Raw genomic sequence first — 18,268 nt, 5'->3', positions numbered from 1 at the left:
AACCAATCAGTGTGATATACCACATTAAGAAAATGAATAAAAATCATATGATCAGTCAGTAGATAACAGAAAAAGCATTTTAACAGTATTCAACATCCACTGATGATAAAAGACTTCACCAAAGAGGGTATAGAGGGAACATACCTCAACACAATAAAGGCCATATAGGAGAAGCCCATAGCTGTCATCCTTCTCAATGGTTAAAAGCTTAAAAGCATTTCCTCTAAGATCAGAAAGAAGATAAGGATCGCTACTCTTGCCACTTTTAATTAAACACATAGTACTTGAAATCCTAGCCAGAGCAAGAAAAAAAAGAAAAGGCATACAAATTGGAAAGGAAGAAGTTAAAGTGTCACTATTTGCAGATGACATGGTATATACAGAAAACCCTAAAGACCACTAAAAAACTGTTAAAGCCTAATAAATGAATTCAGTGAAGTTTCAGGATACAAAATCAATATATAAAAATCTGTTGCATTTCTATACACTAATAATGAACTATCAGAGATTAAGAAAACAATCCCACTTAAAAGTGCATAAAAAAGAATGAAATATGTGTAAATTTAACCAAGGAGGTGAAGGACCTGTACGCTGAAAACTATAAGACACTGGTGTAAGAAATTAAAGACAGATATTCTGTGCTCACAGATTGGAAGAATCAAAACTGTTAAAGTGTCCATACTACCCAACACAATCTACAGGTTCGGTGCAGTTTCTGTCAGTTTCCAATGATATTTTTTCACAAAAATAGAATAAACAATCCTAATGTTTGTATGGAACCACAAAAGATCCTGATTAGCTAAAGCAACCTTCAGAAGGAAGAACACATTTCCTGAGCCTCTATTACACCGCTGTAGTAACAAAACAGTGTGGTATTGGCATAAAAACAGGCACATAGGAGACAGTAGATGTGAAGAGCAATGGAACAGAATAGAGAGCTCAGAAATAAACCTATGTATATATGGTCAATTAATTTGTGACAGAGGAGCCAGGAATATATAACGGGGAAAGGAGAGTCTTTTAATAAGTGGTGTTGGGAAAACTGGACCACTAGCTCACACCATACACAAAAATCAACTCAAAATGGATTAAAAATTTGAACAGAAGACCTGAAAGCATAAAACCCTAGAAGAAAATATAGGGGGTAATAAGCTCCTTTGACATCAGTCTTGGTAAGGGTTTTTTGGATTTGACACCAAAAGCAAAGGCGGCAAGGCAGATATAAACAACTGAGACTATCCTAACTATAAAAAACTTCTGTGTAGCAAAAGAAACCATCAACAAAATGAAAGGGCAACATATGGATAGGGAGAAAATATTTGCAAACCATAGATCTGATAAAGGGTTAATATAAAGAACTCATACAGTTCAGTAGAAAAAATCCAATTAAAAATGGGTATAGGATCTGAATAGAAATTTTTCCAAACAAGATACACAGATGGTCAACAGGTACATGAAAGGGTGCTGCTAAACATCACTGGTTATCGGAAATGTACATGAAAAGGTGCTGCTATACATCACTGGTTATCAGGAAATGATGTATCACCTCACACCTGTTCAAATGGCTATTAGCAAAATGACAAGAAATCACAAGTGTTGAGAAGGATGTGGAGGTGCCTTGTGCACTGCTGGGGATGCAAACTGGTGCAGCAACAGTGAAAAACAGTATAGAGGTTCCTCAAAAAATTAAAAATAGAATTACCATGTGGTCCAGCTGTTCCACTGTTGGGTATTTATCTGAAAAACAAAATCACTATCTTGAAAAGATATCTGCACCCCTATGTTCATTTTGGCATTATTTACAATAGCCAAGATAAGGAAACAACCCTAAGTGTCCATCTACACTGGATAAAGAAAATGGCACGTGTATGCACGCATGCACATAAACACAGGAATATTATTCAGCCATAAAAAGGAAATACTGTCATTTGCAACAACATGGATGGACCCTGAGGGGGAGGGCACTACGGTAAGTGAAATTAGAGAAAGACAAAATACTGTATAGTCTCACTTCTGTGTATGAAAAAAAAATGGAATTGGAATTCATGGATACAGAGAACAGTTTGTTGTTGCCAGAAGCATGGGGTGGGGAGTGGGTGGAATGGATGAAGGTGGTCAAAAGTCTTGGGGATATAATGTACCGCATGTTAACTATAGTTAACCATATTGTATATTTGGAAGTTACTAAGAGATTTAAAAGTTATTAACCACACCTCTGTGTGGTATGGATGTTAACTCACTGTGGTAATCATACCTGTATATATAACCATTATGTTATACACCTAAAACAACTAATGTCAACTATCAATAAAAAAAATTGACATAGTTAATGTATATTATTTTAAGATGCTAAATTTATAATATGTTATACAGCAACAGGAAAACAAAATAAATCCCAATCATAATTTGAGCAAGTTTTAAAAATAGAATTTGACAAGCTGATTCTGAAATTTTATAGGGAGATGGAAAGGATTAAGCGTAGTCAAAACAATCTTGGAAAAAAATGAGAACACTTGGAGGATCCACAGTACCTGACTTTAAGATATACTAGAAAGCCACAGTAACCAAGACAGTGTAGTACTGAAATAGGGGACAAATATATCAATGGAAAAGAAGAGAGGGTCCAGAAATAGATCGATATATAAAACCTCACTGATTTTCAACAAAAGCACCCAAGCAATTCAATGAGGAAAGAAAGTATTTTTCAACAAATGATTTCGGAAGACTGGATATCCAGTTGGGGCAGGGGAGAATCTCAGTCCTCACAATGTAAACAAAAATAATTTCAAAATGGATCGCAGACCTAGAGCTTCTAGAAGAAAACATATTAGAATATGCTTGGGACTTGTTAGTAGGCAAATATTTTTTTAGACAGGATACAATAAACATAAAACTTAAAAATGTATAAATTATAAATTCCATCAAAATCTCATCAAAAGATACCATTAAGGAGAAGAATTGGGAAGCCACAGAAAGAGAAAATATTTGCAAAATATATCTGACAGACCTATATCTAGAAAATACAAATAAAAGAAGTTTTACAACTCAGTTAACAAAAAGACAACCCAGTAACAATGGGGAAAGAACAGTCTTCAGCAAAAGGTACTGGGACATGTACATGGCAAAAGAGGGAAGTTGGATCCCTAAACTCACACCATACACAAAAATTAAATGGATCAAAGATGTAAATGTAAGAACAACAACTATAAAACTCTTAAGATATGACTCCAAAAGCACAAGTAACCAGAGGGGGGAAAAAACAGGGAAAAAAAGATAAACTGGACTTCATTAAAATAAAAATGTTTACACCAAAGGATACTATCAAGAAAGTAAAAAATTCTTCCACAGGATGGGAGAAGATAGTTGCAAGTCATGTATCTGATAAAACACGGGTTTCTAGGGTCTGTTAAGAATTCTTATAACTCAAAAAAAAAAAATTCTTATAACTCAGCTATAAAAAGACAAATTACCCAGTTAAAAAACGGGTAAAGGACTTGGATAGACAGTTCTCCAAAGAAGATACACAATGACCAACAAGCATGTGAAAAGATGCTCCATATCCTTCGTCATTAGGAAAATGGGTAATCAAAACCACAAATGAGATACCGCTTCACACCTACTAGAATGATTATAAACAAAAAGACATGTTGATGAGGATGTGGGGAAACCCAAGCCTTCGTATGCTGCTGGTGGGAATGTAAGAGCGTGCAGGTGCTCTGGAAAGCAGTCTGGAGTTCAAGGACCAGCAAAGAGGCTAGTGGGGCTGCCCCCCAGTGAGAAGAGGCGGCGGCTGACGCTCTTTGTTTTTGCACGTGCGATAAGAAGCTCCTGGAGGGCTTATGAAGGAACTTGATACACTGCAGGCAGACTGAGAGGACTTGCCCATGGACTGGGTGACAGGGGTGAGGGTGAGATGAGTCACAGATAATGACCGGGCTTCCACCCTGACCAGCGGCTTGAACGGCGCAGCTCCTGACTGAGGCAGGTGGTGAGAGAACCTAGAGTCGCGCTTTACCTAGGCTAGGGGAGATGCCGTGGCAGGGACCAAGCTCCCTGCCTCCCTCTGCGATATGTGTGGCCATGAGAAAATTCTTGCCAATGGAATGCAAATGGAAGGGGTGTGTGCAGCTTCCATGTGACACGAATGAGACTTGGAAAGAAAAAGGGATTTCTCAAATCTGTGGATGCCAAAAGTTTTATAATATATTCTGAACTTTAAAAAACTCCACTGTTACTAGCTGGCTCTAGTTTTAATGGACTGATTAAAAAGAAGCCCTTGTGATTTGATAAAATACATTATAGTTGGAATCCTTGATGCTGCTTGGCCAAAAAGCCTTTGTCACCACGGAGACAGTACGACTAGCATTTCTAAAAGACATTGACGGTTTGTTGTCAGATTCTTCAAATCGGACAAAGTTACATGATGCACAAAAAGGGGCTACTGCCAATACAAACTGTAAAACTCTGTCTACTCTGTGGCCCCTTGTGCCCTGGGAAAGGGAGTAGATGGTCTGGGACTTACCTGCACAGGCCACTCACTGCTCCACCTCTGTTCGCAGGTACTGGGTACAGTCTGAGATTTTTTTTAGTTGAGCAAAGTTTAATCTTTCTGAACACATAGGACATGTGCTTTCAGTGTTTAAGATGCTGTTTGGGGGAGGGAAAGGCAGAGTAGATTAAATATATACTATTCCTTTAGCTTTGGGTTATTCTAATGTGAAAAACGATTCCTGTCTACACCTCCTTAGTACATATTCATCACGCAATTTAAGAATTAGGAATATTCAGTCTCATGCAAGATCCTCTTTAAGGATAATGGTCTCAAAGGTCATAGAAGGTTTGGGTCTTTAGAGATCTTTAGGAATGTGAATAAGGAAACCTCAAATTAAAAGAGTGGTTGAACGAAAGGCCTATTTTTGGGTAAATCTGTGTGACTGAATGAAACAATGCCCACTTACATCTTAAATTCTGAGTACAGAGCAGGGAATTCGCAATGTGGACACACAGTCCAGTCATCCTTCAACATGTGTCGACCCTGGAAACAGTACATTTAAGAATAAAATTCATCATTTAAAAAATTCCTGCCATTGTTCAATTATAATAAATGTATTAAAATTAAAAGCCAAGACCTCTAAATTAGGTGAGCAACTGACTAGAAAGAGATGGCATCAAACAGACTGAAGCCAGACTTCATTTATCCCATTCATGTATAAAGAATAGTCTTCAATTTTGTGACATCATTACCTAAATTTATTTCCCTTTAAAATAAAGTTTATGTTAGCCTAGTGATTAACGAATAATCTGGTATCTAAAATTTTCTAATAGGGGGCACCTGGGTGGCTCAGTCGGTTGAGTGTCTGACTCTTGATTTCGGCTCAGGTCATGGGATCGAGTCCTGTGAACCCTGTGTTGGGCTTCGTGCTCAGCGTCGAGTCTGCTTGTCCCTCTCCTCCTCCTGCCCCCCCCAACTCATGCACGTACTCTCTTTCAAATAAAATAAAATCTTTAAAAAACTTTTCTACTAGGTCTTAATATTAATAATAAAAACCACCACTTATTCAGTATGCCAGGTGGTGCACTAAGGCTTCACACATGTTCTGTCATCAACCTACAGTTTATCTCAATAGGCAGCCATTGTTATGGTTGGACCTAGCAAGGTAAAGTAAATTGCAGAAGGTTATATAGCCAATAAAGCAGCAGAAAAAGGATTTAAGCCCAGGACCATCTGATCGCCAAGTGTGCTTTTCACACATCAAGTATTCAAATGGACTATATAAATAGAAGATACAAAGAACTTACTGTTGCAATGCAATATGGGATGTTATTTTTACATCCAGGACAGAGGAGTTCACACTCTGGGAGAAGAAATTCGCAGAATGGACATGGGGTTGTGGCCTCTTCTGTCTCGGATGTATCAGGTCTCCTGTGAGAGAGAATCATGTGGAATATGCCTACTTCTTCAGTCAGGATCTGAGACTAGAGAGAAGCTCACATCAGCCTGCACTCCAGCTCAGGGAGGAAGGAGAGGGACTGAGTGGTTAAACTGGAGCATTATCCAGGCTACGTTTGGGGGCTGGAGTTCACAGCACAGTGAATGGCAGAAACGTGAGTGGGTCTTGCTGGATCTTCTCTTCCTGTGCCACTGATGCCTTTGATGGGCCAAGCTCACTGCTTCCCCTCTGTCTCCCCCTTTTGTGGACTGAAGTGGTAAAGGCTGTTCAGGGCTGTGCAACAGGACTTCCTGTGACAATGGCAATGTTCCAATTCTGCGCTCTCCAGTATGGTAACCAGGAGCCACGTGAAGCTTCTGAGCACTTGAAATGGATAGTGGGAGGAACTAGGGTTTATATTTTTTAAAATTTTAATTAATTTAAATTTAAATAGCCACACGTGGCTAGCAGTTACCATATGAGACCTCAAAGCTGTAGAGGAGTCTTCTGTGGGGAGAGAATGACTAGCTTCTCTTCCGAGCTAGTGCCCAGGCTACAGTGGCACTAAACGGTCAGGGTAGATGTATGCGCTCTAGCTCCCCCCGCCCCCCGCCGACTCTCAACGAGGAGGAACCCTCTGTGTTCCGGATGACAAAGCTGGAAGACAGAGGGCTCTGTCCTTGCATCGGGACACAGCAGCCCTGAGCCATGACACTGTGTTTAGGAGTCAAATACTGACTTTTTCAAGCCATTGTTGGGTTTTCTGCTGCTGGTAGCTGAATACAATCCTAATCGCCACCCGCAGTCCATTCTCTGCCTGAGTCTGCACATTAGCAGCCAGGGTCTGAAAACTCCATTTGTGAAATGTGATGAGATAGCAGAATCAGCTGTCACTGCCTACCTGACCATGGCCTCGATCTTCTTTTTGTATTTGGCATCTATTTTGTTGCGGTACTCGGGCCTCATCAACATGGCTGCAAAGCTGAAAGCAGAGTTCTTCAGGCCTGCTCGGTGACACTCGATCACGGTGGACGTCAGGATTGGCACAATGTCTGCAATACACACGGGAGAGCAGAAAGCCCAGGGCTTCTGCTGTCATGACTCTCCCCATTCAGGAGAACACAGTCGCAACTCTAAGTTTGCTTTTCCTGGCAAAGAACCAGATAGGACCTGTTTCATGAGGAAAGGGTGCTCGTCAAAATGTCCTTCCTGTGATTATACTGTGTTTTGCCTTGTAGCCCCGGGACCTGCACTCCCTTGATGTCCCCTTTTGCCTATATCCTCCCAAACCACTCAGATGGGTTTTTGCGCTTGACAGGACTGCCTGTGAAGGGTCAGGGAGATTAGTCATTTTATGCACTGATCTCTCTGCGTGCATCTGTGTCTTCAGGACAGATACCCAGGAGGTGAATTACTGGATCAAAGAACGTGACTTTTTAAAAAAAATGCTCTTAGCACAAATTGCCAAATTGCTTTCTAGAAAGGCCATACCAATGTCCATTCCTAGGAGCAGTCATGTGAGTGCCCGTCCAATTGCACCCTTTGCCAGCATGGTATACAATTATTGTAAAATCTTTTTCATGTAACAAAAAAGAATATAGTTATAGAAGAGGGGTTGTTGAATTTTGACCCGTGGGCCAAATCTGGCCCTCTGTTTTTGTATGGCTCATGAGCTAAGAGTGGCCTTTATGTTTTCAATGGTTGAAAAAAAATCAAAAGAAAAATATTTTGTGACATGTGAAAATTATATGACATTCAAATGTCAGCATCCAAAATAAAATTCTATTGGAACACAGCCATGCTCATTCATTTCCTTACAGTTTATATAAAAATAGTAGCTGTGACAGATTGTTACGATCCCTGAAGCCCCAGACGTTTGACATCTGTACTTGTACAGAAAGATTCTGTTGACCCCCGTCATAGAATGTGAGAAAGTCTTTTAACTGAAGAATGTTATAACGACATGTCGTTAGGAATAATGGGACCTTTTATAGTGGCAGTGGCCTATTGTGGCTGAGAGCAGAGTCAGACTTACTAGCTAACAGTATGATCTTGGACAAGTGTTACTGCACTTCTTCTGCCTCCGTTTGCTTCTCTTGTGAAATAGGGAAAATAAGAAGAGTACCCATGGGTGTAGTTTGAGGCTGTTATCCTTAGAAAGATCTGCTTGATCTTGGCTGGCATCTGGGAACTTGGATTTTGGGGGAGTTTCTACCATTTCCAGATCAGAGTGGCTCACTGTGCCTAAATTCTCTGTACAGTGTGGTTTATGCTGAACACCTGCTTTCTGGGAGTCTGGAAGTGTTTCCATGCCAGGTAGGGGGTGCCTACATGACCAGCCCCCAGTACAACCCCTGGGTACTGAGTCTCTCATGAGCACCTCCGGTAGACACCATTTTACATGTGTTGTCGCACAACTCACTGCTGGAGGAGTGTGTCCTGTGTGACTCCACTTGGAGGGGATTCTTGGAAACATGCACCTGTTCTCATCCAGACTTCGCCCCGCGCCCCTTTTCCCTTTGACAGTTTGGTTTTGTATTCTGCTGAAATAAATCTTAGCCTTCAACACTACTATGTGTTGCGTTCTGTGAGTCCTAGTGAACTTGGGGGTGGTCTTGGGGTCCCATTAGACTACTTCCTGGGGTGGATGTGAAGATTAATGAGTTAATCTGTGTAGAGAACAGTGACTGGCAGAGTTAGTGACTGTAGATCTTACAGTGCCACCCCGATGCACAAATATGGGTGACAGGCCCTTCTCAATAGTACTTACGTGATGGAAACTTGCTGATGTTGTTGGCCACCCGAATAAGCATACGTGCCCCTTTCATATGATCTCCATTTTTAACATGAATCTGAAATAAACGACATATTTTACTCGAGATTTTGATTAACTCTTAATTAATGCTTTATTCCCCCTAATAATCAGCTCCTTCATTATGACCCTGAACAGGGTTGTCCCATGATCCTCAACAGCCTTACTTGGCTTATGGCACTTGGGATTTCTCCTTCATTTCTCCTTCCAGCAGCTGCTGCCTGCCCCCTGGCCTCACTGACCTTACCCCTCCTCTATGCTCTGCTTTTTACTTTGCCCCAGACCATGTGACATTTCACATCCCTGATCCATCTCTTACTGGCCATTTTTGGAGGGCTAATAGTACCAACTTTGCCAAGTTGTGAGACCTGAAAGCCGAGTCTTTCAGGCAGAAAGAGAGGATGAGTTGTTAAAGGAAGAGGGCAAAGGGGCAGCGGCAGCTGCAGGGCCTGAGGTTGGGTGAGTACTGAGTATGAGTGGGGCCTGTGACGCTTAGGATGAGAGGAGGCTTGGAGAGTCAACGGGGCCAGGCCATGATGTCGCCCTGTCATCCAGCAAGATGGGGCAGCCCACAGAGGTGAGGTGGGGGGTGGGGGGTGTTGTGGGTAGGGGTGGGGGTGGAGAGAAGTAGAGCCAATAGGAGGCAGAACTGGTGGTATTTGGTGAGAATGTGCAGGCATCAGGTCTGAGCATTTACTGCTACAAGAGAAATACGAACTGAATCTAAAGCTGCTTGTCCTGCGCTGACTCTGGGCCTCAGACTGCCCAGCTCTGTCATCCAGACTCAAAGGTCCCAGGCTGTCCCTCTGTCAAAATCCCTGTTCCAGCTCTGGGAGGAAGCATCCACCAAAGCTGTCTTGATATCCCCTGAAACATGGATGACTTTCTTCAGTCCTTTGGGTCAAAGATGCCTGTGACATTTTTACATCAATTTGTTCTTACTTGAAAAGGTTTAACAGTTTCTTGGTATCGCGAGCAGTTACACGTCTTGAGAATGTGTGGTGCTTGCCTAAGAGTCGAGAACTACAGCAAAATGGGGAATAGTCCCAGGTGCCCTTCAGCGGGAGGGAGAGAGGGTGTCTGGGGCCAGAGGAAAAGAAAAAGACTTGAGAACCCTCCCTGTGACTTAGGGTAGAAAGCCCTGGTCCTGGAGGGCTGCTTGCTTATAGGATTCCCCAACTTTTGCTTCCTGTCTTCCACCCCCAAAAGCTCCATTTTGCTGGATTCGGTGCCCGCGGCACATGGGCACCACCACTCATGTCCGCACTTGAGAGAGACCGCCCTTCTCTCTTTCTATTCCTTTCCAAATGAGACGAGGGGTCCTCCTGCTGCCCTGGAGGGAAGTATACTCTCGAGGGTTGCAAGTTGGAATTCTCGCTTTTTTACCATCAGTGTTACCAAACTGTGTGGCCTCATGTGGTAGCTACTAGCCACATACGGCTATTTAAATTTTAAAATTAAAATTATATAAAATTAAAACATGTAGTTTCTCAGTCGCACTAGCTGTATTTCCGGTGCTCCGCGGCCAGGCTGGTGGCTGCCATGTGGGGCAGCACAGACACAGCCACCTACAACACTAGAAAGTTCTGGACAGTGCGGGGAGAGGCCATAACTAGGATCTAAATCATTCGTAACATGACTCCTCTATCCTAGGTAGTGTCAAAATTCAATAAGCTCTTGGGGACTGGCCTGCAAACCAAGTTAACATTAATAGGGGAAGATGTACTTTGATTCGATGAAAATTTGGAAAAATATGTAAGTTGGATTCTGCCCGTATCTTTACAGAGATATGTGTGTAAATATATTACAAAATTTACATATATTTACACACATATAACATTTAGGTAAATTGTACATACATGTATTTGAGGTTTGCGTGCTATGGTTTGTTTTTATTAAGAATTACTCATTGAAAAGACAGAATACACAACTGGACATAAATATAATCCTAATGTGGTCAAAAAAAAAAATAAGAGTGCACACATGTATTTACCAAAGTATATAGAGGATATATACAGCTCAATGTTAACAGCTGTTGTATCTGGTGATGGACTTAAAGGGTAAACTACTTTTTTTTAAGATTTTTTTATTTTTTTAAAGATTTATTTGAGAGAGAGAGAGCATGAGAAGGGGGAGGGTCAGAGGGAGAAGGAGACCCCCCGCTGAGCAGGGAGCCCGAGTGGGACTCGATCCCAGGACTCCAGGATCATGACCCGAGCCGAAGGCAGTCGCCCAACCAACTGAGCCACCCAGGTGCCCCAATAAATTACTTTTTCATTATACTCCTACATTCTCTAAATTTCCTCTGTGAATATGTATCATTTTTATATTCAGATGAAAACTAAATAGTATTAAACATTGTGGAATTGTAATAAAATCCACTGTCTTAGAATTCATAAACTAGTAAGCTCTAGCTAAACAAAAATGCCTTAAGTAAATCTTCTTTTTGACCAGGTAATACATTTATATGCTTCAAAATCAAGACAAGACAGAAATACAGACACAGAGAAACATGCTCTCCCTCTTGTCCCCTGACTGGGGATTACTGCCATGCCTCCTCTACTTTTGCTAGCTAGACTCTGGAGTCTATTTCTAGTTTTATTTGCAACGAATATATATTCATTCTTATTTTCTGCCCTTTTGTACATAAAAGGTAGCAGACTGTATAATTATCCTGTATGTTGCTGCTTTTCACTTAACAATACAGAAATCTAGAAAATCACTCTAATCCAATGGAGAGGTGCCCCTAAGAATTCCCTTCAGGTGATAAACTCACTTGGCACATTGTGTCCCAAGTCACTCAAGGGGTCTCACCTTCACTAGTATATAACTGTGCAGAATCATGAGGTTGGTGGCCATCTCAGAGGGAATTTTGATCTTCTGGGATTTAAGTTCTGCATACATGCTAAAGAGAACGTCGTGAGCATTCCGATAGTTTCCTGGAAAAAAGGTGGCAAAATGACATTATTGCAAAGGATGAAATCTGAGGATTTTCTGTGGGCCCTCATTTTATTTTTTTGAAGTTCTTATATAAATTCCAGTTAGTTAACATGGAGTGTAGTATTAGTTTCAGGTGTACAAGACAGGGATTCAGTACTTTCATACATCACCCGGTGCTCCTCACAATGTGAGCCCTCATTTTATAAGGAAATTTTGTTATTAGCAATATCTTTATAATTTCTTATATAAAGTCAGTAGTTTTTCCTTTGGTAACTGATGGTATGAATATCCAGCCGGTCCCTCAGGGAGAAAATGGTGTCATCCTACACATCTCCCTCTTCCTCAGGACACCACCACCTGCCACCAAAGCCAATGGGTCATCAAGTTTGGAGTCTACCTTCTAAGTCTCCCAAACCCAGCCTGGCCCCAGGCCCACTTTAATGCTTCTTGCCACCTGTCTGCCATCTGTCCGCAGCAGCGTGCCCCTCTCTGCTTGTTCTGCCTCCATGCTCATGTCAGAGTGTTCTTGTAAAGATCTCAAGTTCACACTCCAACATGAAACCCTCCAAGGGCCTTAGGGATTGGTGGCAAATTCCCAAGCAAAGGGCCGGAGCCCTTCAGGATCTTCCAACTTCTGTTGTCTTCTGTCATCTCCACCCTCAGGATAAGGTGGACCCTCTCCTGACGCCCTTCTACTAGATGTCCTTTCCATCATCGCTCTTCTCACCCTGCATAACCACCCTGAGCCTACTTTCCGTCTCTCCCACCAAATCACGACTCCCTGAGGGCGGAACTGTGGCTCAGTCTTCTGCATCCTGAGCTCCCACCAAGTACCCTGCACTAGGTGTTAGATCAATAACGTAATGACTGACTTAATTCCATAGTTGCTGAAACTGTGTTCCATATTTATGAACATCTAAAAGAATCAGCTTGCAAAAACTGGATGTCAGACTAATTCTCTTGGTCAATAAATATTTAGAGAGCATGTAAGTAAGTGAACAGAACTGTTCCGGAGGTTCTGTAAATAGTCCCTGCATACTATTAAGAACTAGGTCAATTATAATACCACATCATTTCCCATCTTCTCGTATCTCTTCTGTTGTTATAGGCAAACACATGGGATGGCAAGAAAGTGCTCTAAGTGTGGGCGAGGGGCCGCGGGGCGGAGAAGGCCGTGCCGGGGAGAGGAAACAGCATGATCAAGAGAAGGCGTTAGCGGAGTTACTCTGTGATGGGGAAGTATCTCGCTTCTCTCGAACCCAGGTCTTCTGGGTTCAGAGCAAACCCAGATCAGAAAAGGGCTACTACTTCCTGCGCAGAAAAGGGGCTGGAGTTTGATTCTCCTGCTTGAATATGAGAAAAACACGAATGCCCGGGGCCTACCGGCAGACTGCTCTTCTCTGGCAATGACGATGGCGGTCCGCGCGGCCTCTCGGTATTGCTTCAGGGCCATGTACAAGCGGAACAGGTACTTGGCATCCTGACATACAAACCGTTACAGAAACATCACTTTCTTCATTAGCTAACAGGAGAAACACCTACAATTTTGCATTTCAGTTGGAATCCACTTTTGATAAGGTTTTTAAAAAATCCATTGAATAAAGTATTTATCAAGTATTTATTCGTAGTTTAGTATGTGCCAGGTTGTATTCTAAGTACTTGAGAAATATTAATATGTTTAAATCCTCATGCCCTCCCTGGGAGGAAGGCACAATTATATACTAATTGCACTGGTGATAAGCAAACACAGCGGGACCTCTCCAGAGTCTGGATCTGAGCCATAGTGATCGGGCTTTAGAGTCTGTGTTCCTAACCCTACTCCATAGACTTACCTCCTGTGTGCTTGAAATCAAAATGTATTCTTAATGCAGTGTACCAACTTTGTAAAATATCAAAAATTGCTACACCTATATATGTATTTCTCTGGCCCATAAAAAACTTTGGCCTTTGACTACTTTTCTATTCCTATTCTCTTCACCTCTAGACAACTTCCTATGCTGGTTTCCTGATTATTAAAATAAGCGGACATTGGGTGAGCTGGCTGGGAAGAGTTGAAGGGCCTGTGCCCTTTGGCAGGTTAACTTAGCCTCCCTGCGTCTCCATGTCTCTACCTGTGAAATACTGGAAATGGACCCGGGGATCAGGTTTGCTATAATCCTCTCCTGCTATGACATTCTAGCGCCTTCTCTCCAAATCAGGAACATGACTTCCTTCACAAGAAAATCACCTCAAACATCAAAGCCAAAGAGAAGAAAAAGCTCAAGGGTATCCTCAAAGGAAACTGTCCTCATCAGGACTGAAAGAAGACCAATGTCTGTGTGAACTCCTGAGTCACGAACTTTGAAAATATGTTCTTAATGATTTATTTCTACTTTATATTTACAGTGAGTTACTTTTATGCTAAATACGATTGTTATTAATTCCCATAACTTCTTTTTAAAGATTTTATTTATTTATTCATGAGAGACAGAGAGAGAGAAGCAGAGGGAGAAGCAGGCTCCCTACTGAGCAGGGAGCCCGATGTGGGACTCGATCCCAGGACCCTGGGATCATGACCTGAGCCAAAGGCAGACGCTCAACCATCTGAGCCACCCAGGCACCCTCCCATTTTTTTTTTTTTTATTTGAGAGAGAGAGTGAGTACAAGATGGGGGAGGGTCAGAGGGAGAAGCAGACTCCCCACTGAGCAGGGAGCCCGATGTGGGACTCGATCCCCGGACTCCAGGATCATGACCTGAGCCGAAAGCAGTTGTTGAACCAACTGAGCCACCCAGGCGCCCCTCCCATAACTTTTGAAATATGAACAAAGTATGCTGATTTTTAGGGATTAATGCTAACTCATAGTTCTAATAATAGTTTTCATAGTTCCCAGAATAAATACAACTCTTTAAGGGGGCGCCTGGGTGGCTCAGTCGGTTAAGCATCTGCCTTTGACTCAGGTCATGATCCCAGGGTCTTGGGATTGGGCCCCAAGTTGGGCTCCCTGCTCGGTGGGGAGCCTGCTTCTCCTTCTCCCTCTGCTGTCCCCTCTGCTTGTGCTTGCTCTCATTGCCAAATAAATAAATAAAATGTTAAAAAAAGAGAAAAACCTTTTTAACCTTTGAGGAAAATTGTGGGTGGTGAGAATCATTATCTTGGGGGTGAGGACTGTGCCTACTGCACAGGTGGCAATGCCAATTTCAAAGAGTGAATATATCCAATATCCTCTAAAATGCAGGGTCTGTCTAGCAGACCTCAAACTGTATTCAGAGAGAAAATTTAATAAGTCTATGACGCAGAAGCCATTATAGGTAAAAACAGGGCAGAATAAAGTCAGATCATAACTCAACTACTTAAAATCCAAGTGACAACAACATTTCTAGTACCTTAGGCATGCCATCACTCTCTCCCATCAGGTGGTCTATCAGCTGACTGGTCAGCAGTTCATCTTTGGCCTGACCAACCTGTTTAGGAAGAGAAAGAAACCATAAATTCAGCATCTTAAAACTAGAAAGGAAGGGGAGTGGGGGGAGACAAAGAATCTTGTGCTAAGGAAATGGAATAAAAAAAACTAAAAATACCTGAAGTGTCTGACATGATATAAATTTAGGGTCTTTCTTCATTCATTTGTCGTCTCCATTAATAAAAGTCTATCCTTAGAAGCTATAGCTTCTCTAAGTGCCTATATCAAAAGTCCATTTTTTTTTTCCCACACACACACAATATACTTTTTGGATGTTTCAGTAAAAACTTCCTTAAGGTAAGTGACTATGACATCTAGATGGCAGGGCCTTGAGCACAGGAACCGGGCCTTCTGCGACAACATAGCACCAAGTGCTGCATGTCCAGTACTCCCCGAGGACATGCCCTCGTTCATGGCCACCTGGAGTCCAAAGCAGAAAAAGTATGGCCATAGGAGCCCAGAAGAGGGCAGGCGGCGGGAAGTGTGGGTGGAGTTCTAGAGAGGACGCTGGCCTGGAGACCTCGATCTGAGAGTCACCTCCATGAAGGTCAGAGTTCAATCACTGATGTGTGGTGTGGTGTTGATCAGGAAAAATTATGGACCATATTGGAGGATGGCAATGTGTCAGTTTTAGCTAGCAGGAATAATTATTGACAAGAGTAGGAGGCTTAAGAGTCTTGTGTCTATAAAAGAGGGGTGAGCCAAGAACAGAACTGGAGCTCCACCAAAGGGAACGAACACTGAAGAGTGCAGCGCTGCCCTCCTCACATTAATGACACAGTCAGAAAAGCCGGTGGAAAATGAAGGAGACAGTCATTAAGACAGAGCAACATATGGCCTAGCTTGCTACACCTCAGGGGAAAGGACAAAGAGAAGTTAGAAAGTTCCTTGTGCACAAGGGATTGTAGTGAACCTGTGGAGTGGAGAGGCTCTTGTGGCTGCAGAATTTCTACACACTTGTGTGTCATCAGTGCAAGAAAGCTATGCTTTGATAAATCTGTTGCCTCTGCTTATCCCATTGCTATAAGGAAGGGACGCTGTAAGGAAGAGAAATCCTGTACAGTTCCTCATCTTGATGGCTTTTGTGGATGGTTTTGGGTGAATAAGTCAGTACAGAGACATGGTTAAAGCAAGGGCTCTGGAGTCAGCCTGCCTGAGGTCAAAGGATCATCTGTGTGATCTTCAGCAGGTAACTCTTGGGACTTCAATGAGGATAAAAATAATACCTAACTCAGAGTACTGTTTTAAGGATTAAATAAGTTAATACCCTTAAAGGGCTTGGACTGGTGCTAAGCAGATGGCGTTGCCAGATATAGCAAATAAAAATACAGGGCACCTGATTAATCTGAATTTCAGAAGGTTGAACACACCCAAAATGTGAGGATAGATGGAAAGGGGAGCCAGTAAGGAATAGATGTGGCCACTCAGAATTAAAATTAAAAGGAGGATAGAGACAGAATGCTGAGGAACACTTACATTTAAGGAGCAGAGGAGTCAGTGAAGGAGGCTGAGAAGGGACCATCTGGGAAGTAACTGGAGAAGCAGTGCTCTAAAGGAGTACAAATTTCAGGAAACATGCAGTACAGTAGCATAAAATGCTGCCATAACATGGACTAAAGACTGAGAAGAGACTCACGTGTTCAGCAAGTAAGAGATCAGCTGGGGACCTTTTAGAGAAGGTTTACAGTGAACCTGTGGGGAGGAGAGGCTCTGAAGTCAGCCTGCCTGAGGTCAAAGGATCACCTGTGTGATCTTCAGCAGGTAAGTCTTGGGACCTCAACGAGGATACAAATAATACCTTATTTTTATAAGGTATAAGATAATACCTTTACAGAGAGGTGAAGGCAGAAGCTGACTGCAAAGAGGCAGGAGGGCCCCCAACAAGATAATGGATCCTGTGAAGACCCATCTTTCTCATTCAACTCATGGGTTCACTCAGGTAATGATTCCCAACTAGGGCTCTACTACACACCCATCAACACGCATACACCAAGAATGTATTTCAGAAACTTCAGGGGTAGAGGATGGGGGTGGGTGAAGTATGAATATTTTTAAGATATTCTCGATTACAGGATCAGCAGGTAAGAGTGCACAGATTAAAAGAAAATTTAAGTCAGGGGAGGGGGTCTTAAGGTGGAAAGAAATGGAGGACTGGAAGGAAATTTATATCATCTATATAGTGCTTTCCACTGAGCTGGGAACCAACATGTGTTCAATTCAGCAAATATTTATTGAGTGCCCACAATATGCTAACCATTCTATGAAAAAACGGGTCCTTGACCTCGAGGAGCTATTAATCTGAAGGGGGATAACTGCAGTGGTAAGTGATGTTCAAACTACTTAGAGAAGATTCTAAGGAGGGTGAAATTTCATCCAGAAGCCATTTTAGGAAAGGCCTGTGTGTGAGGTGTAGGAGGTGTAGGAGGGAGGGTGGCCTAGGTGTAGGGGCCAGCAAGAGTGAAGGAACAAAGGAAGGGGAGCCCTGAACTACTCACGTAAAAGTGGCCAGTTTAGTGTAGCATAGACTACTGACCTAGAGGAGTGAATAGGCAATTTGCTTGGAAAGAAGACTTAGGGTTTAGTCCTAGCTCTATTATTTTCTATTTGGGTGGCTTTAGGTTAGTCATATCATCCTCTGGGACCTCCGTTTCCTCATCAATAAAATGGAGGAGGCTAGACTGGATCACTGCAGGGGTACCTAAGATTCTGTGATTCTTGAAGGATAGCTTGGGAATAAATTGTGAGGCAATGGGGAGTCACTCGAGGGTCTGCAGCTAAAGAATACAAGGATTCAAAACTGGACTTTAGGAAAATTATCCAGTAGTGAAGTTCACAATGCACTCATTTGAATGAATGAAGTAAGATATGTTGGTTTTATAGGCTACATGTCCCTGACTTAATAAAAATTATTATAAAATACATAGCATAACATCTAGAAGTAGATACTGCAGAATTAAAGAATACCAATAAAAGGAGAAAAAATTTGATAGCTGCAAGGGACATCTAGAATTTGTCTGATATTGATTCCTTTGACTTTTCTGAGAAATGCTCCTACTTCCATTTCAACCATGGGGTTCTAGTGGGACTTTCGTGCCCCGAAGACCCCATTCTCCATGACCAAAGAAGTGGGAATGTCAAGGGGTGG

The 18,268-nt window shown here is 42.3% G+C and overlaps 2 protein-coding genes across 7 annotated transcripts in view; one reads left to right on the top strand and one right to left on the bottom strand.

Moving 5' to 3' along the window:
* RFC1 (replication factor C subunit 1) overlaps positions 1-14,270 on the top strand; it is a 101,224-nt gene extending 86,954 nt beyond the window's left edge. The window contains exon 26 of one of the 2 annotated variants that reach the window (XR_012377883.1): positions 13,667-14,270. The gene's annotated coding sequence lies outside the window, so the exon portion shown is untranslated. Of the gene's footprint in view, positions 1-12,790; positions 13,122-13,666 lie in introns of those variants that run through there. The other variant, XR_012377882.1, reaches the window with a different exon arrangement.
* Positions 1-18,268, bottom strand: part of WDR19 (WD repeat domain 19) — a 135,078-nt gene that overhangs the window by 14,525 nt on the left and 102,285 nt on the right. For all 5 annotated transcript variants that reach the window (XR_003211248.2, XM_073891545.1, XM_025887014.2 and 2 more), the window contains 8 exons: positions 15,047-15,124; positions 13,066-13,162; positions 11,557-11,681; positions 8,701-8,782; positions 6,832-6,982; positions 5,800-5,923; positions 4,959-5,035; positions 4,523-4,647 (listed from right to left, as the gene is read on the bottom strand). Coding sequence is in view for 4 of the 5 variants with exons in the window: in XM_073891545.1 (XP_073747646.1) it covers positions 4,536-4,647; positions 4,959-5,035; positions 5,800-5,923; positions 6,832-6,982; positions 8,701-8,782; positions 11,557-11,681; positions 13,066-13,162; positions 15,047-15,124 (846 nt within the window). In the remaining variant the exon portion in view is untranslated. The remainder of the gene's footprint in view (positions 1-4,522; positions 4,648-4,958; positions 5,036-5,799; positions 5,924-6,831; positions 6,983-8,700; positions 8,783-11,556; positions 11,682-13,065; positions 13,163-15,046; positions 15,125-18,268) is intronic.

This window comes from Callorhinus ursinus, unplaced genomic scaffold, assembly GCF_003265705.2.
Source record: "Callorhinus ursinus isolate GAN/ISIS: 27379988/994484 unplaced genomic scaffold, GSC_fseal_2.0 scaffold4, whole genome shotgun sequence".
Lineage (NCBI taxonomy): Eukaryota > Metazoa > Chordata > Mammalia > Carnivora > Otariidae > Callorhinus > Callorhinus ursinus.
This window is presented reverse-complemented; position numbering and strand designations above follow the sequence as displayed.